Genomic DNA, 27,056 nt, shown 5'->3' with positions numbered 1-27,056 from the left:
GCAACCTCTCCAGACAGAGGGGCACCTCATGGAGAATGTTCTGAGCACCGCCAGATTTATTTCCTTGTCTCAATTGCCATGCCTTCTTGAATTTTTAGGGAGCTCATCTTCTTCACTCCCCGTCCCCCCGTGGTAACCCAAATACCCTTCTGCCCTTACCTCTTGCAGTTTACGGTTCATCTTATTTTTCGCTGCTCTCAGCTCATCTGCAGCAACAGTTACATCTCTCTGCAAAAACCAACAACAGTACATGGGGGCAGGCTGGATGTGCAAATGTTTTTGGTTGTTTTCAAAGCTGGGCATCCCGATTGCTCTTCAACTGATCTGCGTTTCCACCAAACTTTTCCGACACTTGATGTGGCGGTGAACAACTTTTGCAGCGCTCTGAGCCTGGGGTCTTAAGCCACACCATCAGAAAGTTTAGAAACAGGGAATGCATTTATCAGAGTACACTTCCTTCTACCCCCAAGTTTATAATATATATATGTCTGAGGATAAGTTTTTGGTATTGGTAAAGGTAAAGGGACCCCTGACCATTAGGTCCAGTTGTGACCGACTCTGGGGTTGCGGCACTCATCTCACTTTATTGGCCAAGGGAGCCGGCGTACAGCTTCCGGGTCACGTGGCCAGCATGACTAAGCCGCTTCTGGCGAACCAGAGCAGTGCACAGAAATGCCATTTATCTTCCCGCTGGAGCAGTACCTATTTATCTACTTGCACTTTGACGTGCTTTCGAACTGCTAGGTTGGCAGGAGCAGGGACCGAGCAATGGGAGCTCACCCCGTCACGGGGATTCGAACCGCTGACCTTCTGATCGGCAAGTCCTAGACTCTGTGGTTTAACCCACAGCGCCACTCGCGTCCCTATGTTTAACATTAAGGGCAATTCCCTCGCCCCCCCCCCCAATTTGGAACTAGAATGAAGTCTAGCTCCCCGGAAAATAAAATAGGATTAATAATTGGGACTGGTGTTGTGTGATAAGAGGAGCTAACCCAGAATGCTGTTTAAGAGAGGAAGCCTACCTTCCTAGTAACAGCTAGCACGTTTGCAAAGCTAAGCAGGGTCTGGTATGGTTGCAATACTGGATGGGGGACCACATGTTGAGATTCCTGCATTGCAGGGGGTTGGACTAGATGATTCTCGGGCTCTCTTCCAACTGTAGAATGTCCCGTCCCGTCCCCCAATCCTTTCCATATAAGCAACCAAACCAATAGAGAGTGAGATTTGCAATCTACTCTTCGGTCCAGCTGCTGCCATATGATTTCTAGCACATTTTGAGAGATACAGCAAAATAATAGCACCTCTCAATCGTTCCCATTTTTGGTCTAAGACGCATGTCTAAACCTTACAGCATATTAACATTTAGCAATCCTTTCGAAGTCCGCAGTATAGCAACAGTGATTTACAAAACGGCAGATCTGTTAACAGCAGGGTGGATAAAAATCAATTATTTTTTAAAAATAATAATACTAAAAAAAATCAGATTTTTTAAAATTTAAATTGGATTTTTAAGGATTTGTTTTAAGTTTTTCATGTGTGCTAAAACTCTGGTTTTTTTAAAAATGTTTAACCACATCAGTTAGCAAACATAGATACCTATGATATGATGTGTTTTTTTTAGTTAAATAGTTTGTTTAAATTGTTATTAAGGAAATGATTATTTTTCTCCTTCCAATAAAGTACAGCAGAAAAGTTGTCCAAATATAAACAGTTAACTTATTAAACCTCACAATAATTTAATAATTATCTGTCTATGTATTTCTAATAGCATAACCTAATGAGTAATTTTTTATATAACTGTAAAAACTACCCTGAAAATTTATTATTCCAAAAATGAAACCTTCATCTGGTTGTAAATATTAAGATTATACCAGCAAGAATAAGCCTTACAGCAAAAAAAGAGAGATTTAAATCAAGTCTTACTGACTAGTAATTTAAATCGATTTGATTTAAATCAAATCTACCCTGGTTAACAGACTAGATCAGGCTTCCTCAACCTCGGCCCTCCAGATGTTTTTTGGCCTACAACTCCCATGATCCCTAGCTAGCAGGACCAGCGGTCAGGGATGATGGGAATTGTAGTCCCAAAACATCTGGAGGGCCGAAGTTGAGGACGCCAGGACTAGATCACCACAAGTTTCAGTACCTTTGTGGCAGTTGCAATCTCCAGAGCGGCGCTCAGCTTTTGAACTTGACCTCTGGCTTTTTCCTCCTCTTCCCGGGACTCCCTCAGCTGCTGGCACAGCACTCTTCCCTCCATCTGAAGCACTTTCAGTTCTCCGATGTGCTCCTCCTGTATCGCGTTCAGGCGCTGCTCTAAATTGGCTGCAAGACAGCAAGTGCATTGCACTGAGCCCGGCTTCTCAGGCTTCCGAGAGCAGACACCATGTTAAAGGTTTCTTTGCCCAATTTGAAATGTGAAGTATGCTTCAATGCCGCACCCAAAAATGGTTCAGAGCAAAGGTGGGGGGCTGGTGGCCTGCCGTTTTGAACCAGCCAGTGGGAGTGGCTGATGAGATCATCTAACACCGGTCCTAAAAGACCTACATTGGCTCCCAGTACGTTTCCGAGCACAATTCAAAGTGTTGGTGCTGATCTTCAAATCCCTAAACGGCCTCGGTCCAGTATACCTGAAGGAGCATCTCCACCCCCATCATTCAGCCCGGACACTGAGGTCCGGCTCCGAGGGTCTTCTGGCGGTTCCCTCCCTGCGAGAAGTGAGGTTACAAGGAACCAGGCAGAGGGCCTTCTCGGTAGTGGCCCCCACCCTGTGGAACGCTCTCCCATCAGATGTCAAGGAGATAAACAACTATTGACTTTTAGAAGACACTCCAGTTTTGGGAAGTGTTTAATGTTTGATGTTTTATCATGTTTTTAATATTCTGTTGGGAGCTGCCCAGAGTGGCTGGGGAAACACAGCGAGAGGGGTGGGGTATAAATAATAAATATTATTATTTATTATTATTACTCAGATATATGTTAGGTGCCAAATGGCTCCTCAAACAAGGGTTACAGTCGCCAAAACATAATGCCTAGTTGCCATTTTGGTGCCAGGCAGCTCGAAAGTCCTGTTTTTCAATTCGACTTTCAGGTTCCTGAAATTCATTCTGAATGTGCAGATAAAAATGTGATGGATAGAATTCTACAGGATGTGTTGCTAGTGTGTGAAAACAGTCAAGACACAATGAACCCCAGGCATGCACCTCCAGATGATGGAAACATCTGGCGCCATCCTGGTGCCGCAAGTGGCCAATAGCCAGGTGCAAAATTTTGAACGTGGAATCGGCCTAACGAGACTGCCCGAGTGGCTCGCGAGCCCCTCATTCATTTTATCAGTGGCAGCATCGCTGCCGGAAGAAATACAGTGGTACCTCGGGTTACATACGCTTCAGGTTACATATGCTTCAGGTTACACACTCCGCTAACCCAGAAATAGTGCTTCAGGTTAAGAACTTTGCTTCAGGATAAGAACAGAAATCGGGCTCCAGCAGCGCGGCAGCAGCAGGAGGCCCCATTAGCTAAAGTGGTGCTTCAGGTTAAGAACAGTTTCATAGGAGAGAGCAAGTGAGAGCTGGACCATAAAGAAGGCTGATTGCCAAAGAATTGATGCTATTGAATTATGGTGCTGGAGGAGACTCTTGAGAGTCCCATGGAAAGCAAGAAGATCAAACCTATCCATTCTGAAGGAAATCAGCCCTGAGTGCTCACTGGAAGGACAGATGCTGAAGCTGAGGCTCCAATACTTTGGCCACCTCATAAGAAGAGAAGGCTCCCTGGAAAAGACCCTGATGTTGGGAAAGATGGAGGGCACAAGGAGAAGGGGACGACAGAAGAAGAGATGGTTGGACAGTGTTCTCGAAGCTACCAGCATGAGTTTGACCAAACTGCGGGAGGCAGTGGAAGACAGGAGTGCCTGGCGTGCTCTGGTCCATGGGGTCACGAAGAGTCGGACACGACTAAACAACAACCCATGAATCTAACATCATTGCATGCACCAGCCTTTGGTTCCCACCCTCTGAAGTTACCTGCATGCTTTGGGTTCAGCTCTTTTTCCGTCTGCAGCCGGAACATACTCAACTTCATGGTTTGCACAACGCTTTCGAGCCGGCACATCCGATTCACGAGAGTTTCGCAGGTCTGCCACAGCGTGTCCTTTGCTCCGCCAAATGCCGTTCTGGCACGGACGGGGCTGATGGTCTGGTGGCCTTCAGAGTTCTCCGTGGGTTTCGAAGGGAAGAGTTCCATGCTGGAAGAAACAAGATGCCCATTCATTGCTGCGATTCCACATGTGCATATAATATGCTTGGTATTATGTGCACATTATCTGCCTGCATGGCTGCAACCTGAAACACAGCTAAGAGGCAAAACCCATTTCTCGCTGCAAATTGCATAGGACAGGGGTCCCTGAATTCACCTCCTTCCCTTTTTGTCATACAAGTGAACTGTGGAAAATCCCACAGTTGGGGACTACAGTTACTCATCACCCCTAAAACGTGGGTGTAGCCCCCATCAAGTAAAACAATAGAAATACTTACCTAACTGACCAATCAGGTCGGTTCTCCCCGCCAAAACAAAAGTTCTGCCCCTCCCCAACAAAAGTCCTGGCTACGCCCATGCCCTGAAAGAAGATAAGCTACCCTCACCAACAGGGAACCCATGGAAGATGTACACACACAGAGAGGTCCCTCATTTGGATACAAAGCTCAACTTCGGTTTAGCATCACAGGCCAAAGTGTCACAGGCTCAACTGCTTCCCCGCCATCACCTCCCGCTTCCAGCACAGCCGCAAAGAGGAGATCAGAGGCTTTCTCCTCTGTTTTTAATTACAGCAGTTTATTATTATATCCAAACATGGTAAAACTGTGGTTAGTCTCAGCTATGGTTTCTAGTAACAAGCCAACTTCCAACTCTGGAAACAAGGCAGGAGTCACCACCAATGGCCAGGGATGATGGGACTTGTAGTCCAGCAGCATCAGTAGGGCACCACCACTGCACTAGGGCAGTTTCCCAAACTTGGGTCTCCAGCCGTTTTTGGACTACAATTGCCATCATCCCTGACCTGTGGTCCTACTAGCTAGAGATGATGCGATTTGTAGTCCAAAAGCAGCTGGAGCCTCAAGTTTGGGAAACCCTGCATTAGCGTTTCTCAAACTTGGATCCCCAACTGTTGTTCGACTACAACTCCCATCATCCCTAGCTGGCAAGACCACTGGTGGGCACACTTGCCAGTGATCAATTAAGCAAAGGCATTTGATTAGCAGCCCCTGTCTGCTACTTAGCCTCTTAATGCCTATGGAAGTAGTAAGGATGTATTTACTTCTTCACACATGACTTCTCCATCTTGGCTTTATTTCTGTTAAATAAATCATGACACGGTATAATATGTCATGTGTTGTTGTTTTTGTTCATCTGAGGTTGCATTTACCTAATTTTAAGACCTGCTAAGTAACAAATAGGGACGCGGGTGGCGCTGTGGGTTAAACCACAGAACCTAGTGCTTGCCGATCAGAAGGTCGGCGGTTCGAATCCCCGCGACGGGGTGAGCTCCCGTCGCTCGGTCCCTGCTCCTGCCAACCTAGCAGTTCGAAAGCACGTCAAAAGTGCAAGTAGATAAATAGGTACTGCTCCGGTGGGAAGGTAAACGGCATTTCTGTGTGCTGCTCTGGTTCGCCAGAAGCGGCTTAGTCATGCTGGCCACATGACCTGGAAGCTGTACGCCGGCTCCCTTGGCCAATAAAGCGAGATGAGCACCGCAACCCCAGAGTCGGCCACGACTGGACCTAATGGTCGGGGGTCCCTTTACCTTTAAGTAACAAATGATTGCGATTATGTCCCGATATGTAAACCCACAGAATTCAAATAATTCACTTTCTTTTTCCCCATGACTGTAAATAAAAATGTCTGATCTTTATGTCAATACCTCATTCACTTCAGTGCCCTTCATCTGCAACGAAACTTAACTACATCGACTCAAAACAATACAGTATTGTTTCAGAAGACTGATTAAAATCAGAATACATCAACTTCATAATAACTTGGGTGCTGGTTGCAAAGGCCAGTCAGACGTTCAGAAAGAAGGAAGATCACACAAATAAAGGAAAATGCAGAACGAAGGTTGCAGTCCTGTGTTTACATCCCTGGAAATTACCGTGGAACTTACTTCCATGTAAACATTCATACATTTGTGCTTCAAAGCATTTATTTTGACTATACCTTTGTCCATCAATGCCCAGCGTATGCAGTTCCTTCAAAAGCGCATTTGTCTGCTCTTCAACTACTTTCATCCTCTGACTGAGCACCACAAAGGTTTCAGGAGCTGTTGAATGGACACTCACTGGGAAGATTATTGGCCTTGCCATCACGGTCTCAGCATTCAACATTTAACTGCAAACATAAAGTCAGAGATACCTCTTGATCATCCAATGGAAAGAGAGAGAAGCAGAACATCAAAAGAAGAGAACTGAGTCAATGAGATTACTACTACTAATAATAATAAATTTTATTTATACCCCGCCCTCCCCAGCCAAGACTGGGCTCAGGGCAGCTAACAACCAATAATAAAAACAAGTTGATTAAAATACAATTTTAAAAAACAAGATTAAAATACAACATTAAAACATTAAGATGCAGCCTCTTCACAGGAGGAGAAAGGAAAAAGAAAAGAGGGGGAAGGAATCAAACTGATTCTAAGCCAAAGGCCAGGCGGAACAACTCTGTCTTACAGGTCCTGCGGAAAGAAATCAGATCCCGCAGGGCCCTGGTCTCATGAGACAGAGCGTTCCACCAGGCCGGAGCCAGTGTTGAAAAGGCCCTGGCTCTGGTTGAGGCTAATCTAACTTCCTTAGGGCCCAGGACCGCTAAGGTGTTGCTATTTATTGACCTTAAGGTCCTCCGTGGGGCATACCGGGAGAGGCGGTCCTGTAGGTACGAGCTACTACATCTCTAATAGGGCCCAGAGGATTATCTATGCCATGGCTTACCCTTAAGAATCCTGGGAATTTTGAATTAGGTGAAGATGCTAAAAATTCTCTATTTAAAATCCCAGTATCCACTTTCACAAAATGCATGGTCTCTCTAAACACTAGAACTGATTGGCAGTAGATGGAGCATAATGAACCAAAGAAATGACTTCTTCCGACAACACGCAATTAATTTAAATCAGTGGCTGTGATTTGGAACACCTGCTGCAGAAGCAGCGCACCTCCCATTTATTGGAGGAATGGGACAGGCTTCGTGGCAGACTCTTCGTCTGCTGACAGCTCCCCCCCTCGCCTTTCAGTCCCAGGTGTTTCCACTGAAAAAGACCAGTTAAGCACGTGGCAATGGCTCTAAGTGAGTGAGAGAGAGACAGACACTTCAAGTCAAAGCAGACAATACAGCTGAAACATCCTCGTGTTCAAAGGCAGCTTCACATGTTCCTTATGAAACAGATCACAGAGAGTAACAACTGAGTGGAAGTCGGCTGCTATCACCTTGATGCCTTTGCGTTTTGGGTTTCCAGGGTCACCTGGTTGGCCCGTTTGCAGGCAGAAGCGATATCAGGAAGAAACATCACGGACAGAATAATTGCCAAACACAGGTTATAGATTGCGTGCCTCACTTGTAGTTTCATAAATCATTTAGTGCGTCAATAAGAATGGAAGGTGTTAATATTGCAGTTGTTGCATAGGAGATTATCTTGACCTTAGTGTAATTGAAATTAATAAGATTTTGGAATGCAGAAATGAAGAAAACAATCAAACCATCTATTCTAGCACGCGGGGGGGACGGGACCTGAACTATATAATTTGAGATCGGAATGATTGGTATTAGTAATTGTATTATAATTTGGCATTGTTATAATGAGGCTATGGGACAGTGGGTGCCACTGTGGGTTAAACCACAGAGCCTAGGACTTGCCGATCAGAAGGTCAGCGGTTCGAATCCCTGTGAGCCCCCACTGCTTGGTCTCTGCTCCTGCCAACCTAGCAGTTCGAAAGCACGTCCAAGTGCAAGTAGATAAATAGGTACCGCTTTGGCGGGAAGGTAAACGGCGTTTCCGTGCGCTGCTCTGGTTCGCCAGAAGCAGCTAAGTCATGCTGGCCACATGACCTGGAAGCTGTATGCCGGCTCCCTCAGCCAATAAAGCGAGATGAGCGCCGCAACCCCAGAGTTGGTCACGACTGGACCTAATGGTCAGGGGTCCCTTTACCTTTATAATGAGGCTATTATTGGACTGTAATTGAAAAGTAATAAGAATTATCATTTTCAATCCATCCCAGTGATGATATTTCCCCCTGTGTTCTTCGTCCTCCTTCCAACTATTCCCTGCATCTGAGACTCCAATCCACCAACCCCTCTCTCTTCCTAGTGACCCTGTCTATTCTTTTGGTGTACAGTATATAATCATTTAGTTTTGTAAAAATACTATTAATATAAACTTGAAAACATGGGTGTAACCAGGATTTATGGGGGGGGGGCAGAACTGAGCTATCTGCAACAAGATTGGTCAGTTAGTTATTTTTATTTATTTACTTGATTGGGGAGGGGTGCAGCTGCCCCCACCCCCCCTTAGCTACGCCCATGCTTACAAAACCGATATTGGCAAGATGCAGAAACAACAAAACCGTCACTTAAGAAGTGAAAAGTGCTCACCGTTTTCAAATCCCCAAGACTTGCTGCAAAAGGCCAATACAAATGATAACAAAACAGATATCCCCACCTATCCCTAATCCCCACCCCTTAATTAAATCACCATTATTATTATTATTATTATTATTATTATTAGCAACCCCTAAGCAGCGCACCCAGTCTGCTGGTGCCTGGCTATTTTGCGCCCTAGGGGAGGCTAACTTATTTACACACACCCCAACCTGGAGGGGGGAGAATAAAAAAATTGCTAACTTCCATTTCCAAAAAAAAACACAGAAACGATAGGATTCTTGGAAATCTAAAAGCAAAAAAATCACCAGTTGTTTTTTTTCTAAAAACAAAAGCTAATCTGTATAGAAACGGTGCCCCTCAACGGTCAATAAACGAGGTCTGCGTCCCAGTTGGCCTAATTGATGGATTACTGATTAATGATCGCACCGGCTCCGAGATGTGCAGCTGATCCTCCTTTTCCTCGCCTCGCCCTGCACACTCCGGATCCACTTCACTTTCTTCCTTCTTTGCAACTTACCGCTTTCCCTAGAGGCGGCGGGATGCGCCCCGGCTCGCCGTCTCCCCGGCTACCTCCGAGCGCAGCGGCCGCGGATTCCTCCTCCTCTCCGCCCCGCGCCGCTGCGCGCGGAATATGTTTCCATGGAGCTCCTCCCCGGCTTCAAACCGACATGCTTTGCCCCAAAGGGGCGGCCACTTTCGCTGCATTATGGGACTTGTAGTCCTTCCCTCCCCCCACTTGCCCAACGTAGCAGGATCTTAATGGGGAAATGATTGCGCGCGGGGATCAAGTTCAATGCAAACCAAAACACCGCCTCGGTGCAGAGAAGCGCACCGGGATGGGTCGTTTCTGGGTGCGCGCGTTTTTGTTTGTTTTTTTGCCGCTGCAGCTCTTGCTGGATTTCAGAAAGTGTTGTTTCCTATCTGTCTGTCTGTTTCTCTGCCTGGAACTCAAGAGCTGAAGGTCTCCCACGGTAAATATGTGGCGGGCTCATACATACAACAAAAGCTAGAAACCCATTATGGCTCACACTATACCCATATAGCCGAATGGTTCTTTCCCCCCTGCATAATAAGCAACGATGTGGGAAATTATACCAAAACCAGGAAGAATCAAGACACACACTTCTGGGTGACCAAAGAATCAGAATGATGGTTGGTAAAGGATTGGGTCTCCTCCTCCTGCTGGGTCAAAAAATGATGTACAGTGGTACCTCGGGTTAAGTACTTAATTCGTTCTGGAGGACTGTACTTAACCTGAAACTGTTCTTAACCTGAAGCACCACTTTAGCTAATGGGGCCTCCTGCTGCCGCCGCACCACCAGAGCACAATTTCTGTTCTCATCCTGAAGCAAAGTTGTTAACCCAAGGTATTATTTCTGGGTTAGCGGAGTCTGTAACCTGAAGCGTCTGTAACCTGAGATACCACTGTACTGCTAACAGACGGAAATCTAAATACAGTGGTACTGTAGCCTTATGAGGCTCTGCCCTCGGGTGGGAAAAATATTGCGCCTGGGAAAGGGAAGTGGGAGTCAACAGACACTCAAGGAATAGTTTCGGAGAAAAGGTTTTTATTTCTACCATCCATGAACTGGTAGAAGGAGCAAGTGTGATAAGTCACAAAAAGCATGCACGAGTTCATAATCATGTGCACAAGCATATATACCCCTTTCCAGTTCCCTCCTCCTTTCTCCTCCCTCAGGAGTCCTGCCCCATGTTGAGGTTCCTGAGCATGTACAGAAAGCTGTCTTGGGACTATTGTGGACTCTTGGCACCCTACCCAGGAAAGGGGTTTCAGAGTGTTCAGATATGTTTCAATCTCTTGTTCTGGCATGGTTCCCGGACAGAAAGCAAGTTGCAATGTGGTTCTTTAGCAAGGCCAGAAGGCATGAGAAAGGCCTGAGAAACAATGGACTGTGTTCCCTACCTTTTGTTACAGCAGAGCGGAATGTTTCTGATGCTTAGCTGCTGAGAAAATGATTTTGAAAAGCTTTGAGAAGCTTTGAGCCTGCTTTGGTGGGGGGTCACTTCGGGCCTAGGTGAGGTCACCTGTCCTCACCTACCTTCAGTACCTTGGGTTACATACGCTTCAGGTTACATACGCTTCAGGTTACAGACTCCGCTAACCCAAAAATAGTGCTTCTCGAAGCCGAAGGTATGACTTTGTATTTCTTATAAAAATTGATACATTCTGTTCTGCAAAGTTCACAACTTAAGTTTTCAATCCAAGTGGTTTAAAAACATTGCTTACTGAACTTTTAAAAATAAAAGGATAGAATAAAGAGGTTTGATACATTTTTAAAAAAATAATGATATACAAACATATCATAAGCATAAATGTTTCTAATAAACAATTAGCTTTCTTGGTTGCTAAATGCACAAGTTGTCTCTAGTGCTTCTGCTAATTAGATTTACGAACTTCCTAAAGTCACGTTTAAAATTGCAAAACGCATTCTAGAGTGGCAAGACTTGCCAGAATGTTCCGTGTACATTTCATTTTCACTCCATGGAAAGTAGTTGGCAGAGTCAATATGTTGATGTTTTAGAATAGTCTGTTTCATGGGGAAACCATCACGTTCCCCTTATTTAAAGGCCATTTGAATTAAATACCATTAAAGAGCATTTGAATTCAGAAATGAAATGAAAACAAAATTCGTGTTGTCCGCGGACTGGCAAAGTCATGTCACAAGGGAAGCAGACAAAAATATTTTGAGGCTGCCTGCCGTCTATCTCTTACAAAGCTTTCAGCTCCATCAATTAGTACCGAAGCTGATGAGAGCTGTGGTCATTACATTCCACTGGACACCCCTTCCTTGGCATTTCACCCTGTCTCTGGCTTTGCATAATCTGATAATCAATCTGCTGTGTTCTGATTAATTAAATTATCTGGTATTTCTGGTTTGAAATGGCTCGGGTTTATTCAAGATGCACTGGACTTTGTGATTTGTGGTTTGGGAGATAGGCGGCGGGGAACATTTGTGGCAGGGAAGAGGGAGGCGGGGGAGCGATATCAGAAGGTTGGGCTATATTTATGGCGCTCTTTCTCAACAGTGTTTCAATAGCTGCATGCCCAAGAATGAACAATAAAAAATAAAAATGGAAGGATGTTGTATTTGCTTTATGCTGCTGCTGTGGTATGAATGATAATATGCAGCAATCCCACCAAACCAGCTTGCCAAAATGTATAAAAACCAGGATAAAACTTGCTGGAAATGCAGGGAGAAGGAGGGGAATTTCTTGCATATGTGGTGGACTTGCTCCAAGATACACCTTTTGGGATAGTATATACAATGAATTGAAACAGGTATTTAAGTATAATTTCAGCAAAAAACCAGAGGCTTTCCTGTTGGGGTTAATTGAGGAAATTGAAGTAAAAGATATAAATTTGTTCATGTATGCAACAACGGCCACAAGAATACTCCTGGCCCAGAAATGGAAGCAACAAGAACTCCCCACATTGGAAGGTTGGCAAGTGAAGATGGTTGAATATGTGGAGCTAGCGAAGCTGATGGGGAAGATTCGTAATCGCCATGATTTGTTTCAAAAGGACTGGGGCAAATTTATACTCTATATGAAAGAAAACGGTAAACAGCTGAATACGTTTGTAGGTTTAAGTTGAAATGTTTGGTAATGGGAAATTAAGAAGCTGATTTACTTATAAGGTGATTGTTAAAAGATTGATTTGAGGTAAAAAAGTGAATTTAGGAATGTGGATCATGCTCTTTATTCAGCTCATAGTGGTGAGGAGGAATGAGTGAAAGTCCCCTCAAAGTATCTGCTTTATATACATTATTTACACAATGGACTGCACATGATTGGCTAATTCTGGAATTCTACTGTAAGCCAATCAGGTTGTGGATTCACTTATATCTGGAGCATGATTGGGTGGTTCCTGCCAACCAATCATACAGCTGCATTGTTCTAGGACCAATCAGACTGCTGCAATTTGGATCCTATTGTTCTAGGACCAATCAGACTGCTGCAGTTTGGATCCTATTCAACTCAGTACATAACAGTGGAGAAATCGGTAATGAGATATGGAAGTCTGTTAGAGGGAAGGAAGGAGGTTGATGCTTTGTTTAAGCAATGTTTTAAGTCATGAATTATTATTATTATTATTTAATTTGTTGATACTGAAATGTAATAAAATATGCAAAATTTAATAAAACTTATATTTTAAAAAAATATAATATGCAGCAATCCCTTGGCATAAGAAGTGTTCTTTAAAATTTTATACACACACATACACAAATGTACATATTGAAAGCCATTCAGAGGATAATTATAGATAATAAGCAGCTATTTGTATTGTGTCCAAAGCTAGCATTTATCTTTTGCTGATAGAGGCACTCTGACTAGGCAGGCTGTCACATCTAGCACCATCAGATGTTTCTAGTCTTTAAGAGCAGCCCCTTGAAAAGTACATTGCAGTAGTCAATCTGTATAACTACCAAGGCAAGGTCTCTGGTCTCCAAGTAGGAACTCAGCCATATTAAACCGACAAAAAGTTGGGCGTTTTTAAAAGATCAGCAGCACTCATTTTGCACTTGCACACCATGGTGTGTGTATCTATCTTTGTGCAAAATAGGGACTGTGGAACATCCCCATTTTAGCCGGTACAGTGGTACCTCGGGTTACATACGCTTCAGGTTACAGACTCCACTAACCCAGAAATAGTGCTTCAGGTTAAGAACTTTGCTTCAGGATGAGAACAGAAATCGTGCAGTGGTGGCGCAGCAGCAGCAGGAGGCCCCATTAGCTAAAGTGGTCTTCAGGTTAAGAACAGTTTCAGGTTAAGTACGGACCTCCGGAACGAATTAAGTACTTAACCTGAGGTACCACTGTACCTCTTCTATATGGGGTTACTCCCCACAACCACCAATACTGGTTCAAACTGGCTTGGACCGGCACAAACAAGTCTGAACCAGTTCTAAACGGCTTGGACGGGTTCAAACCAGTCTGAACCAGTTCAACCCACCAGCTTTAACCGGACCAGACAGGTTTGGACCAGATTCAACCGGTCTAGACCGGTTCCAACCTTCTTGGACTGGTTCAAACCGGCTTCAACTGGTTCAATCCGGTCTGAACCGGTTCCAACCGGCCTAGAGCAGTTCCAACCAGCTTGGACCGGTTCAAACCGGCTTGGACTGGTTCCAACCAGTCTGAACCAGTTCCAACCTGCTTGGACAGGTTCAAACTGGCTTCAACCAGTTCAGACCGGTTTGGACCCGTTCCAACCAGCTTGGACCGGTTCAAACCGAACTCAAACGGTTCAAACCGTTCTGAACCGGTTCCAACTGGTCTAGACCGGTTCCAACCTGCTCGATTGGTTCAAACCAGTCTAGACCGATTCCCACCAGCTTGGACCGGTTCAAACCAGCTTCAACCGGTTCAAACCGGTTGATACTGGTTCCAACTGGTCAAGACAAGTTCCAATCAGCTTGGACCGGTTCAAACTGTTCTGGACAGGTTCCAACCAGCTTGGACTGGTTGCAACTGGTCTTGACCATTTCCAACCAGCTTGGACCGGTTCCAACTGGTCTAGACCCGTTCCAACCAGCTTGGACTGGTTCCAACCAGTCTAGACCCGTTCCAACTAGCTTGGACCGGTTCCAACTGGTCTAGACCGGTTCCAACCAGCTTGGACCTGTTCAAAACGGCTTGGACCAGTTCAAACCGGTCTGAACCGGTTCCAACCAGACTAGACCCGTTCCAACCAGCTTGGACCGGTTCCAACTGGCTTGGACCAGTTCCTACCAGTCTGAACCAGTTCTAACCGGCTTGGACAGGTTCAAACCAGCTTTGAATGGTTCGAACCTTTCTGGACCTGTTCCATCCGACTTGGACAAGTTCAAACCAGTCTGAACCAGTTCAAACCGGCTGGGACTGGTTCAAACAAGCTATGACAGGTTCCAACCAGCTTGACTGGTTCCAACCGGTCCAGACCGGTTCCAACCAGCTTGGACCGGATCAAACCGGCTACAACCGGTTCCAGCCGGTCAAGACCGGTTCCAACTAGCTTGGACCGGATTCAAGCAGCTTGGACCGGTTCCAACCAGCTTGGACGTGTTCCAACCGGCTTGGACAGATTCCAACCAGTCTGAACCAGCTTGGACTGGTTCAAACTGGCTTCAATCGGTTCAAACCAGTCTGAACCGGTTCCAACCGGTCTAGACCGGTTCCAACCTGCTTGGACAGGTTCAAACCGGTTTCAACCGGTTCAAACTGGTCTAAACCCGTTCCAACTGCTCTATACCGGTTCCAACCAGCTTGGACGGGTTCCAACCGGTCTAGACGGTTCCAACCTGCTTCAACAGGTTCAAACCGGCTTCAAACGGTTCAAACCAGTCTGAACCGGTTCCAACCGGTCTAGACCGGTTCCAACCTGCTTGGACAGGTTCAAACTGGCTTCAACCGGTTTGGACCGGTTTGGACCAGTTCCAACCAGCTTGGACCGGTTCCAACCGGTCTAGACAAGCTGAAACCAGCTCCAACTGGTTCAAACTGGTCTGGACCGATACCAACCAGCTTGGACCAGTTCCAATTGGTGTAGTCCGGGTGAAACTGGCTTCAACCGGTTCCAACCAGTCTCGACTGGTTCCAACAGGTCTAGACCGGTTCCAACCAGCTTGGACCGGTTCAAACCGGTTTCAACCGGTTCAAACTGGTCTAAACCCGTTCCAACTGCTCTATACCGGTTCCAACCAGCTTGGACAGGTTCCAACCTGTCTAGACGGTTCCAACCTGCTTCAACAGGTTCAAACCGGCTTCAAACGGTTCAAACCAGTCTGAACCGGTTCCAACTAGTCTAGACCTGTTCCAACCTGTTTGGACAGGTTCAAACCGGCTTCAATAGGTCCAGACCGGTCTGGACGGGTTCCAACTGGTCTAGACCAGTTCCAACCAGCTTGGACCGGTTCAAACTGGCATTAACCGTTTCAAACCCATCTGAATGGGTTCCAACCGAACTAGATCCGTTCCAACCAGCTTCGACCGGTTCAAACCGGCTTGGACAGGTTCCAACCAGCTTGGATTGGTTCAGTCCATGTGGACCGGTTCCAAATGGCTCTAAACGGCTTGGACGGGTTCAAACCAGTCTGAACCAGTTCAAACCAGCTGGGACTGGTTCAAACCAGTTTTGACAGGATCCATCCGGCTTGACTGGTTCCAACTGGTCTAAACCGGTTCCCACCAGCTTTAACCAGACCAGACCGGTTTGGACCAGATTCAACCAGTCTAGACCGGTTCCAACCAGCTTGGACCGGTTCAAACTGGCTTCAACCGGTTCAAACTGGTCTATACCGGTTCCAACTGGTCTAGACCAGTTTCAACCAGCTTGGACCAGTTTAAACCGGCTTCAACCGGTTCCAACTGGTCTAGACCGGTTCCAACCAGCTTGGACCGGTTCCAACCAGTCTAGACCAGTTCCAACCAGCTTGGACTGGTTCCAACCGGTCTGGACTGGTTCCAACCAGCTTGGACCAGTTCCAACCGGTTCCAACCGGTTCTAACCGGTCTGAACTGGTTCCAACCGGACTATACCCCTTCCAACCAGCTTGGACCAGTTCAAACTGGCTTGGACAGGTTCAAACCAGCTTGGACTGGTTCAGACAATCTGGATCGGTTCCAGCTGGCTAGGACCAGTTCCTACCAGTCTGAACCAGTTCTAACCGGCTTGGACTGGTTCAAACCAGCTTTGAATGTTTCAAACAATTCTGGACCTGTTCCATCCGACTTGGAGAAGTTCAAACCAGTCTGAACAAGTTCAGACCAGCTGGGACTGGTTCATACCAGTCTGAACCATATCCAACCGCTCTAGAGGGGTTCCAACCATCCTGGAGGGGTTCCAACCGGTCTAGACCAGATTCAACCGGTCTTGATTCATTTCCAGCATTTTGGACTGGTTCCAACCGGTCTAGACCGGTTGGAACCAGCTTGGACCGGTTCAAACTGGCTTCAACCGGTTCCAACCGGTCTGAAGAGGTTCCAACTGATTTAGACAGGTTCCAACCAGCTTGGACTGGTTCAAACCGGTTTGGACCAAATTCAACCGGTCTAGACACGTTCCAAGCAGCTTGGACCGGTTCCAACCGGTCTAGACCGGTTCCAACCAGCTTGGACTGGTTCCAACCGGTCTAGACCGGTTGCAACCTGCTTTGACAGGTTGCAACCTGCTTTGACAGATTCAAACTGGCTTCAAATGGTTCAAACCGGTCTGAACCAGTTCCAACTAGTCTAGACCGGTTCCAACCTGTTTGGACAGGTTCAAACCGGCTTCAATCGGTCCTGACCTCTTTGGACCGGATTCAACTGCTCTAGACCGGTTCCAACCAGCCTAAACCGGTTCAAACTGGCATTAACCGGTTCAAACCCATCTGAACCGATTCCAACTGGACTAGATCCGTTCCAACCAGCTTGGACCGGTTCAATCCGGCTTGGACAGGTTCCAACCAGCTTGGACTGGTTCAGTCCATCTGGACCGGTTCCAAATGGCTTGGACCAGTTCCTACCAGTCTGAACCAGTTCTAAACCGCTTGGACGGGTTCAAACCAGTCTGAACCAGTTCAAACCAGCTGGGACTGGTTCAAACCAGCTTTGACAGGATCCAATCGGCTTGACTGGTTCCAACTGGTCTAAACCGGTTCCCACCAGCTTTAACCGGACCAGACCGGTTTGGACCAGATTCAACCGGTCTAGACCGGTTCCAACCAGCTTGGACCGGTTCAAACTGGCTTCAACCGGTTCAAACTGGTCTATACCGGTTCCAACTGGTCTAGACCAGTTTCAACCAGCTTGGACCAGTTTAAACCGGCTTCATCAGTTCCAACTGGTCTGAACTGGTTCCAACTGGTCTAGACCGGTTCCAACCAGCTTGGATCGATTCAAACCAGTCTGGACCAGTTCCAACCAGCTTGGACCAGTTCCAACTGCTGTAGACCGGTTTCAACCAGCTTGGACCGGTTCAAACCGGTTCCATCCGGTCTGAACCTGTTCCAACCGGACTAGACCCCTTCCAACCAGCTTGGACCAGTTCTAACCGGCTTGGACTGGTTCAAACCAGCTTTGAATGTTTCAAACCATTCTGGACCTGTTCCATCCGACTTGGAGAAGTTCAAACCAGTCTGAACCAGTTCAGACCAGCTGGGTCTGAACCATATCCAACCGGTCTAGAGGGGTTCCAACCATCCTGGACCGGTTCCAACCGGTCTAGACCAGATTCAACTGGTCTTGATTCATTTCCAGCATCTTGGACTGGTTCCAACCGGTCTAGACCGGTTCGAACCAGCTTGGACTGGTTCAAACCGGCTTCAACCGGTTCCAACCGGTCTGAACAGGTTCCAACTGGTTTAGACAAGTTCCAACCAGCTTGGACTGGTTCAAACCGGTCTGGACCAAATTCAACCGGTCTAGACACGTTCCAAGCAGCTTGGACCGGTTCCAACCGGTCTAGACCGGTTCCAATTGGTCTAGACCAGTTCCAACCAGCTTGGACCGGTTCCAACCTGCTTCGACAGGTTCAAACTGGCTTCAAACGGTTCAAACCGGTCAGAACCAGTTCCAACTGGTCTAGACCGGTTCCAACCTGTTTGGACAGGTTCAAACCGGCTTCAATCGGTCCAGACTGCTTTGGACCGGATTCAATTGCTGTAGACCGGTTCCAACCAGCCTAAACCAGTTCAAACCGGCCTAGACCGGTTCAAACCGGCTTGGACCGGCACAAACCTGCCTAGACCAGCTCTAACCAGCTTGGACCAGCACAAAGCGGCCTATACCGGGTCAAACTGGCTTGGACCGGCACAAACCTGCTTGGTCCGTTTCCTACCAGTCTGAATCAGTTCCAACCAGTTTGGACCAGTTCAAACTGCCTTAAACCGGTTCAAACCGGTCTGAACCAGTTCCAACCAGTCTAGACCCATTCCTACCAGCTTTGACCGCTTCCAACTGGACTAGACTGGCTGAAACGGGCTTCAACCAGTTCAAACCGTCAGGACCGGTTTCAGCCGATCTAGACTGGTTCCAACCAGCTTGGACCAATTCCAACTGGTCTGAACCGGTTCCAACTGGTCTAGACACGTTCCAATCAGCTTGGACCGGTTCCAACCGGACTAGACCGTTTCCAACCTTCTTGGAGTGGTTCAAATCGGCTTCAACTGGTTCAAACTGGTCTGGACCGATACCAACCAGCTTGGACCAGTTCCAATTGGTGTAGTCCGGGTGAAACTGGCTTCAACCGGTTCCAACCGGTCTCGACGGGTTCCAACAGGTCTAGACCGGTTCCAACCAGCTTGGACCAGTTCAAACCGGTTTCAACCGGTTCAAACTGGTCTAAACCAGTTCCAACTGCTCTATACCGGTTCCAACCTGTTTGGACAGGTTCAAACCGGCTTCAGTAGGTCAAACTGACCTAGTCCGGTTCAAACTGGCTTGGACCGGCACCAACCATCCTAGACCGGTTCAAACCTGCTTGAACTGGCACAAACCTGCGTAGACCGGTTCAAACCGACTTGGACTGGCACAAACCTGCCTAGGCCTGTTCAAAGCAGCCTACCGTAGGGGTTAGGGATTTTTTCAAAAAAAGGTTTTTCCGCAAGTTCAGTCGTCGAGGGCTAATTCTTTTCCCGATGATAAAAACCCTTCTGTTTCCACCGAAAAACCTCTCAGGGGAGTATTTGCAAGAGTTTGGCACCATTTTTGAGTAAATTGCGAAACGTCAGATTTTTGCTGAAATTGTGACCCTACGGGTTAGGGATTTTTTCAAATAAAGATTTTCCGCAGCTTGAGGCGTCGAGGCCTGATTTCTTAGCCTAGGATAAAAACCCTTCTGTTTTCACCGCCAAAGCTTTCAGGGGAGCATTTGTAACAGTTTGGCACCATTTTAAGTGAAGTGCAGAACGTCAGATTTTTTGTGAAATTCTGACCCCGCGGGTTAAAGATTTTTTCAAATAAAGATTTTCCGCAACTTAGGCGTCGAGGCCTCATTTCTTGGCCTAGAATAAAAACTCTTCTCTTTCCACCGCGCGGCTTAGGGATTTTTTTAAAAAAACGTTTTTCCGCAAGTTCAGACGTCGAGGGCTAATTCTGTTTCAGATGATAAAAACCCATCTGTTTCCACCGAAAAACCTTTCAGCGGAGAATTTGCAACAGTTTGGCACCATTTTTGAGTGAATTGCAGAACGTAAGATTTTTGCTTAAATTGTGACCGCGCGGCTTAGGGATTTTTTTTTTTTAAAGTTTTTCCGCAAGTTCAGATGTCGAGGGCTAATTCTTTTTCTGATGATAAAAACCTTTCTGTTTCAACCGAAAAACCTTTCAGGGGAGCATTTTCAATAGTTTAGCACCATTTTTGAGTGAATTGCAGAACGTCAGATTTTTGCTGAAATTGTGACCGCGCGGCTTAGGGATTTTTCCCCCCACAGGTTAAGTTGTCCAGGGCTGATTTCTTGGCCTATGATGAAAAGCCTTCTGTTTCCACCGCCAAACAATTCAGGGGAGAATTTGCAACAGTTTGGCACCATTTTTGAATGAATTGCAGAACATCAGATTTTTGCTGAAATTGTGACCGCGCGGCTTAGGGATTTTTTTCCCACAGGTTATGTCTTCGAGGGCTGATTTCATGTCCTATGATAAAAAGCCTTCTGTTTCCACCGCCAAATCTTTCAGATGTCAGATGAAACAAGGTTCATCATTTGGCTTTCAGTAAAGAGCAAATTGATCTCCTTTTCTCTCTCCCCCCCCCATTTGTTTGAGAAGCTGCCATTCAGTCAGAAGAGATGGTGCCAACAGAAATATAACACATTAAAGTTGCAGAAGGCCCCCCCCCCACTTTCTGTTCTTTTTAATATGGTTCACCCAGACAGCAACATATCTGATCAAAGCCCATGGTGCTAAGAAGAGAGAGAGGAAATTTTTGATATATTTTGTGTAACATGCTTTTACTATTACCTCTTAAGGTCTGGAAAAGTATATACAGTATTTCCAATTCTGCCTTAAGTTGCTGCATTTATTAAAATTGTATCACAAGTCTGAGTTCAGATCTCCTGCTATCAAAATGCCTTAATTGTCAGTAAGTTGACATGATTCGGGACAGGGGATGGTAATGGCTAAAAGCCCAGGAATCTGTTTCTACTATCTTAGGCATGGGTAGGCAAACTAAGGCCCGGGGGCGGGATCCGGCCCAATCGCCTTCTAAATCCAGCCTGCGGATGGTCCAGAAATCAGTGTGTTTTTACATGAGTAGAATGTGTCCTTTTATTTCAAATGCATTTCTGGGGCATTTGTGGGGCCTGCCTCGTGTTTTTACATGAGTAGAATGTGTGCTTTTATTTAAAATGCATCTCTGGGTTATTTGTGGGGCATAGGAATTAGTTCATTTTCCCACCTTCAAAATATAGTCCGGCCCCCCACAAGGTCTGAGGGACAGTGGACCGGCCCCCTTCTGAAAAAGTTTGCCGACCCCTGATCTTAGGGGCAGTCTTTGAGTCACTGCAACAATATATTTAGTATGTTTATTGAGGTATTCTGTATATATTTTTTTCAGGTGCTACTAACACCTGTAACAGATATCTTGGAACATATAGCATTCATTCATTCATTCATTCATTACGTTTATGGCCTACATTTATTTCGTCATTTAAACAAGGCACGATATACATTTTCAGGTAGTCTCCTGTCCAGACACTCACACTGACCAGAGCAAACAACGGAAACCCAAAGAGGTACTTCCTTCTCTCAGACCTCACCTTTTTCCTATTTTTGCTTGTTACAAGATCTCTAACCTGGGTCCTTGATATGTGTCTTTGTGGGAGACTATACCCAATTTGTGTGTGCATGAATTAAAGGTTAGTCTGTGTTATGTACTAAGCTTGGATCCTAGAACAATAGGCAGGCAGGATCCTAGAATGCAAGCACCTCATTGGCCTGCAGGAGCAGCCCAATCGGACCGCAAGAGGAAGTTAATCAGCCTATTAGGCCAGTAGGATCCTAGAATGCAACAACTGATTGGCCTGCAGGAACAGCCCAATCAGGCTCCAGGAGGGAAGCAGAATCAGCCAATCAGACGAGACTCATTGTGTAAATAACGTATATGAAGCCTGAGGTTTGGGGGAAAATTTCATTCACTGTTTTATGAACGGCAATAAAGAGCATGAAATCACTACGCGACTCTGAGTATATTTCAGTCTGCTTAGGGAGGATAATTCATTCCAATTTCTATTCCTCATTTCTAGTGTTGACGGAAAAATCCGAGGGCTGCCTTGGACAAAAACAATGACACCAACCAGGATAACTTGGAGCAAAACAGCAGCCTGTAGGCTTGGCCTTTATTGAATACTGTCGCGAAAGGACTCCAACCCGCAACAAGATGAAGCAAAATGGAAGCCCAGAAGAAAAGAAGACCCCAACTTTTATTAGTTACTAATCCCCCAAACTACACCCCTAAGACTACATCACAACTACATCACAAAAAGAAGGGGTTGAGGGAGGAGTTGTGGTGGTAACCTGAGTGTCCTGTCACCTGGCTGGTTCCTCCTTTCCCCCTCCCCATGAGTACTTTCCAGGTGACAAAGGGGAGCTTGCAGTTTCCTGCCCCCAGAGGGAAGAGCTGATCATTGTCCTTTGTTCCAGTCCATGCTGAATCCACTCCTATATGGTCTTCTGTCTAGGACCATCAGGGTTGGCATAGCAACTGGGCAGGGCTCCTGTGTATGTGCTGGTATGCTCAAGGGATTATGGCTGTCCTGTATCAAACCTTCCCCATTTTGTAGTCCTTCCTTCATGGAGTAAAATAAAAGTGGAACTGTGCAGATCCGATGTTTGGTTGATTTTCTATGAATTTATAACAGAAGCGTAGCATATGTAGTGTGTGTGGGAAGTTTCTACAAACTGAATGATTGGGGGGGAGGTTCCTGCGACACTAGGGAGAGAATACCTGTGACATTTGGTTAGCAAATAAAGCTTTGAACATCCATTTTTGTTCTGGTTGTTTATCCTCAATAAGCTTGCCATAGACAACGGAGTTCCTGCTTGAAGTTCACAATCCAACAGCAAATGGGGGCTGCTGGTTCAGAATATTTAGCTATACTGCTTTACTTGAGAAAACACTTAAATATATCATATTGGGGAAGTTTATTCATCCTTAATATCCATGCAGAAGAGTTGGACAAGTAACACAACTAACTTTTCTGTCTCAGTAACAGATTTGTGCTGCAGCTGGGAAAATACAACGCTAGTATCAATCTCCCTGGCTCCCCCACCCCATGAGCTTAGCATACCTTATTTCCACATACAGTGGTACCTCGGGTTAAGTACTTAATTCGTTCCGGAGGTCCGTTCTTAACCTGAAACTGTTCTTAACCTGAAGCACCACTTTAGCTAATGGGGCCTCCCGCTGCTGCCGCACGATTTTTGTTCTCATCCTGAAGCAAAGTTCTTTAAAAAAAAAATTATTAAGTTTTCCACAATTATATCCCATAACAGAACAAATAACACAAAAGGAAAGAAAAAAAGAAATAGAAAATGCGTCAAAAAGAAATAAGAAAACAGTACAATAAACATCTTATCCACCACCATAAAACAATAAGAACCAACTTACTCCTTTAAAGAACCATACTTATTTCCATATTGATTGACTTCCTCCATTCCCTCCCTTCTGAATTTCCGTGTATATATATGTAACAGCTTTCCAATATCATTGTTAAACCAAAATATTTCCAGTTTTTATCTAACTTATTCACTTTTCTTACTTTCTGAACCCCATTTATTTTGTAAATCCTACTTTAATCCTAGGCCTATTTGGTACTTCCAAGTGATTTCTAATTTTTTAATGTTACAATATTTATTCAAATAGTCTTTAAATTTCTTCCAATCTTCTTGGTATTCCTCTTCTTTTTGGTCGCGGATTCTTCCAGTCAAGTCAGCTAGCTCCAAGAAATCCATCATCTTCATTTGCCAATCTTCAACAGTAGGTACCGTATTTTTTGCTCTATAAGACTCACTTTTTCCCTCCTAAAAAGTAAGGGGAGATGTGTGTGCGTCTTATGGAGCGAATGCAGGCTGTGTAGCTATCCCAGAACCCGGAACAGCAAGAGGGATTGCTGCTTTCACTGTTCAGCGATCCCTCTTGCTGTTCTGGCTTCTGAGATTCAGAATATTTTTTTTCTTGTTTTCCTCCTCCAAAACTAGGTGCGTCTTGTGGTAGGGTGGAGTCTTATAGAGCGAAAAATACGGTAGTTCTTGTATTTTCCAGTTCTTAGCTAGTAAAATTCGAGCAGCCATCGTGGCATACAAAAAATAATTTAACATCTTTCTTGGGCAATTCCAGACCTTGGGCAATTCCAGACCTGGAAAGAAGAAAGGCCTCTGGTTTCTTAATAAATGTATATCTCAACATTTTTGTCAATTCATTGTAAATCTTCTCCCATAAGTCTTTCACCTTGGGGCAGGTCCACCACATATGGAAAAAGGTACCTTCTTTTTCTTTACATTTCTAGCAAAGGTTATCACTGTTGTGATAAATCTTTGCTAGTTTTACTGGGGTTAAGTACCACCTATACATCATTTTCATAAAATTTTCTTTTAACATCGTACATGCAGTAAACTTAATCCCTTTCTTTCATAACCTCTCCCAATCCTCCAACATTATATTATGTCCTACATCTCTTGCCCAATCAATCATTACTGATTTAACTTGTTCATCCTTTGTATGCCACTCCAACAACAGATTATACATTTTAGACATTCTTAACTTTAGTGTCTAACAACTCCGTTTCCAATTTGGATCTGAAGCAAAGTTCTTAACTGAGGTACTATTTCTGGGTTAGCGGAGTCTGTAACCTGAAGCGTCTGTAACCCAAGGTACCACTGTATTTAAATTTTATGGAATCATCAAACTAGAAGGGACATTGAGAATTGTCCTCGCTTATGGTCCTCAACATACGAGGATAGGTCTCTCTTGGTAGGTGCAGAGCATTGTTAGGAAAGTACAGGCTCCTCCCTCATCTTGCTTTTAATTCATGCTATGACAGGTCTAGGAAGGCAAAGAGTTACTCCATCTCATCCCCTAGGGACCTAGGAGACTGCAGGCCACCTGCTGCACTGACAGGGCTGGAACAGCCAGGGAGATCCCTCTTAAAGAGCAGTGGTTTTAAAAAATTGTTCCAGGAAAACCTGAAATTTCTTGGACGCTTACCAAGGTTCCTCAAAGACAAGAACAATCATGACCCAAATGCTTTATCTCTTGTTGTCAATACAGGAGCGACTCACAGCCTAGTGCCATCTGGTGGGCTCCTGAGAAATTGCAAGACAGTTAAAACTGGACGTTTTGTCACGATGGCAGATGGTTCTAAGAGACAGTTAACTGAGACTGGTTTTTTATACTGTCCCTTTATAGATCATGAGGTGCAAGCTTATGTGGTCCCCGAGCTTGCTCATTCTCTTTTAAGTGTATCAGCTCTTATGGCTGATGGTTTTGATGTGGTGTTTACTAACAATATGTGTTATTTCTACAGGGATGGGAAGAAGCTCCACAGTGTTGAGGGGAAGGACAGGCTCTTTCTGGTGCAGATGCCTGTCACTGATGCTACTGTTGCAGAGTCCCCTGAAGAAGAACAAGTGCAGTGTGCAAATGTACCACCACACCATGATTGTTTACATTTGTGGCATCGCAGATTCGGACATGCAGGGTGGTCATATATTAAGAAAGCCGCAGAGAACACAATTGGGTGTGGGTTCAAGGCATGTGATAAATACTTAGATTGTCAAGCTTGTAAAAAATCAAAGGTCACGACATGCATATATCCCAGGTCAGAAAGGAAGACCAGCAAACCCTTTGAGCTGGTTCATGCAGATTTATGTGGTCCGATGCAGGTAGCTTCTTTAAGTGGATCGAAGCATGTTTTGGTTCTGATTGATGATTTTTCGAGACACACCTGGCTGTTTACACTTAAATACAAGTGGGAGGTGGCTGCACTGATCAGGGATTGGATCACAGCAGTAGAGCTGCGTTTCTCCGCCAGGGTGGTTTCCTTTCAATCTGATCGGGGGGCGGAGTTCACAGGTTCTGCGCTACAATCTTTCTTCAGGCAGAAAGGTATCAGTCATCGATTGACTGCCCCCTACAGTCCGCAACAGAATGGAATTGCGGAGAGAAAACACCGCACCCTACAGGAAGCAGCGAATGCTATGCTGGCAGACTCGGGTCTGCCACAGCGCTTTTGGGCCGAGAGTTATAAGACGGCATGCTTTGTTCAGAACAGGGTGTTCAATTCAAGTGTGGGAGACACGCCCTACTTTCTGCTGCATGGGAAGAAACCCAAAGTGGATTTCTTGCGTGTGTTTGGCTGTGAGGCTTGGGTCCTCATTCCAAAGGCCACTCGCAGAAAGGGCGAACCAAGATCTACGAAAATGATCTTTGTAGGCTATGAGCCGGGCTCAAAGATGTGGCGTTTCGCATACCCTACTGGCATCCAGTCTAAGCTGCTTATTAGCGGCAGTGCTGAGTTTTGCGAGCAGAGTGGGTGGAAACGTCTTCATGGGAACCCGGATGTTCTGTTTGACTCAGATGAGGAAGAGGAGGACGAAGCTGAACCTGTTGCTGAGGTGGACAGTCCACAGCCACACAGTCCAGAACCGGGATCTCCAAGGGAGAGGCTCCGAACCTCTCAAAAGGGGAGTCCCAAGACCCCTCCACAGGTCTCTGTCAAGTCTGAGCCAAAGAGTGAGCCATCCTCACCAGCAGACCCAGCTGTGAGGCCAAAAAGGCACAGCAGGTCAGAGGGGGAGGTTTCTGACACAGGGGATGGTGTGGCTGACCCAAGTGAATCAGGCGCAGTTCCAGAGTTCACGCTGAGGAGGTCAGCAAGGTCAACCAAGGGAAAGCCACCAGAAAGGTATGAAGCCACTAGCGTCTGGGTAGGTGTGGCTAGATGTGAACCTGAATCCTTTGAGGATGTTCAGAAGTTGCCTCAGGAAGAAGCTAGCAAGTGGTGTGAGGCGATGCAGAAAGAAATGAACTCAATGGAGTCTCTTGGTGTGTTCTCACTCACACAGCTGCCGGCTGGTAAGCAGGCTGTGAGTTGCAGGTGGGTTTACCGTCTTAAACCCACAGACGCTGGAGAACCACAGTATAAAGCTAGGTTAGTAGCCCGAGGATTCACACAGAAGGGAGTCCACTTCACGGAGGTCTATTCGCCGACCTCGAGGGCCGAGACTCTGAGGACACTTTTAGCAGTTGCTGCACAGAGAGGTTGGAAGGTGAAACATTTTGATGTGGATGTTGCCTACCTGAACTCAGACCTCTAGGAGGAGTTGTACATGCTTCCTCCTCCAGGGTTTGAGGTCAGTGAGCCAGGCATCGTGTGGTGGTTGCACAAATCCATCTATGGATTATGCCAATCTGCCAGAAATTGGAACATGTGTCT

The 27,056-nt window shown here is 45.8% G+C and overlaps 1 protein-coding gene across 4 annotated transcripts in view; it reads right to left on the bottom strand.

Moving 5' to 3' along the window:
• Positions 1 to 9,292, bottom strand: part of CCDC150 (coiled-coil domain containing 150) — a 48,236-nt gene extending 38,944 nt beyond the window's left edge. For 3 of the 4 annotated variants that reach the window (XM_083627418.1, XM_083627416.1, XM_083627417.1), the window contains exons 1-4: positions 6,214 to 6,420; positions 4,026 to 4,246; positions 2,147 to 2,325; positions 160 to 228 (exon numbers count right to left, since the gene is read on the bottom strand). In XM_083627418.1, the coding sequence (XP_083483544.1) occupies positions 160 to 228; positions 2,147 to 2,325; positions 4,026 to 4,246; positions 6,214 to 6,380 (636 nt within the window). In that variant the 5' untranslated portion in view covers positions 6,381 to 6,420. Of the gene's footprint in view, positions 1 to 159; positions 229 to 2,146; positions 2,326 to 4,025; positions 4,247 to 6,213; positions 6,421 to 9,160 lie in introns of those variants that run through there. The other variant, XM_083627419.1, reaches the window with a different exon arrangement.
• Between the last annotated feature and the right edge of the window lie 17,764 nt (positions 9,293 to 27,056).

This window comes from Podarcis filfolensis (genome assembly GCF_964270895.1).
Source record: "Podarcis filfolensis genome assembly, chromosome: 1".
Classification (NCBI taxonomy): Eukaryota; Metazoa; Chordata; class Lepidosauria; order Squamata; family Lacertidae; genus Podarcis; species Podarcis filfolensis.
The sequence above is the reverse complement of the archived record's forward strand: the minus strand, read 5'-3'. Positions and strand labels throughout refer to the sequence as shown.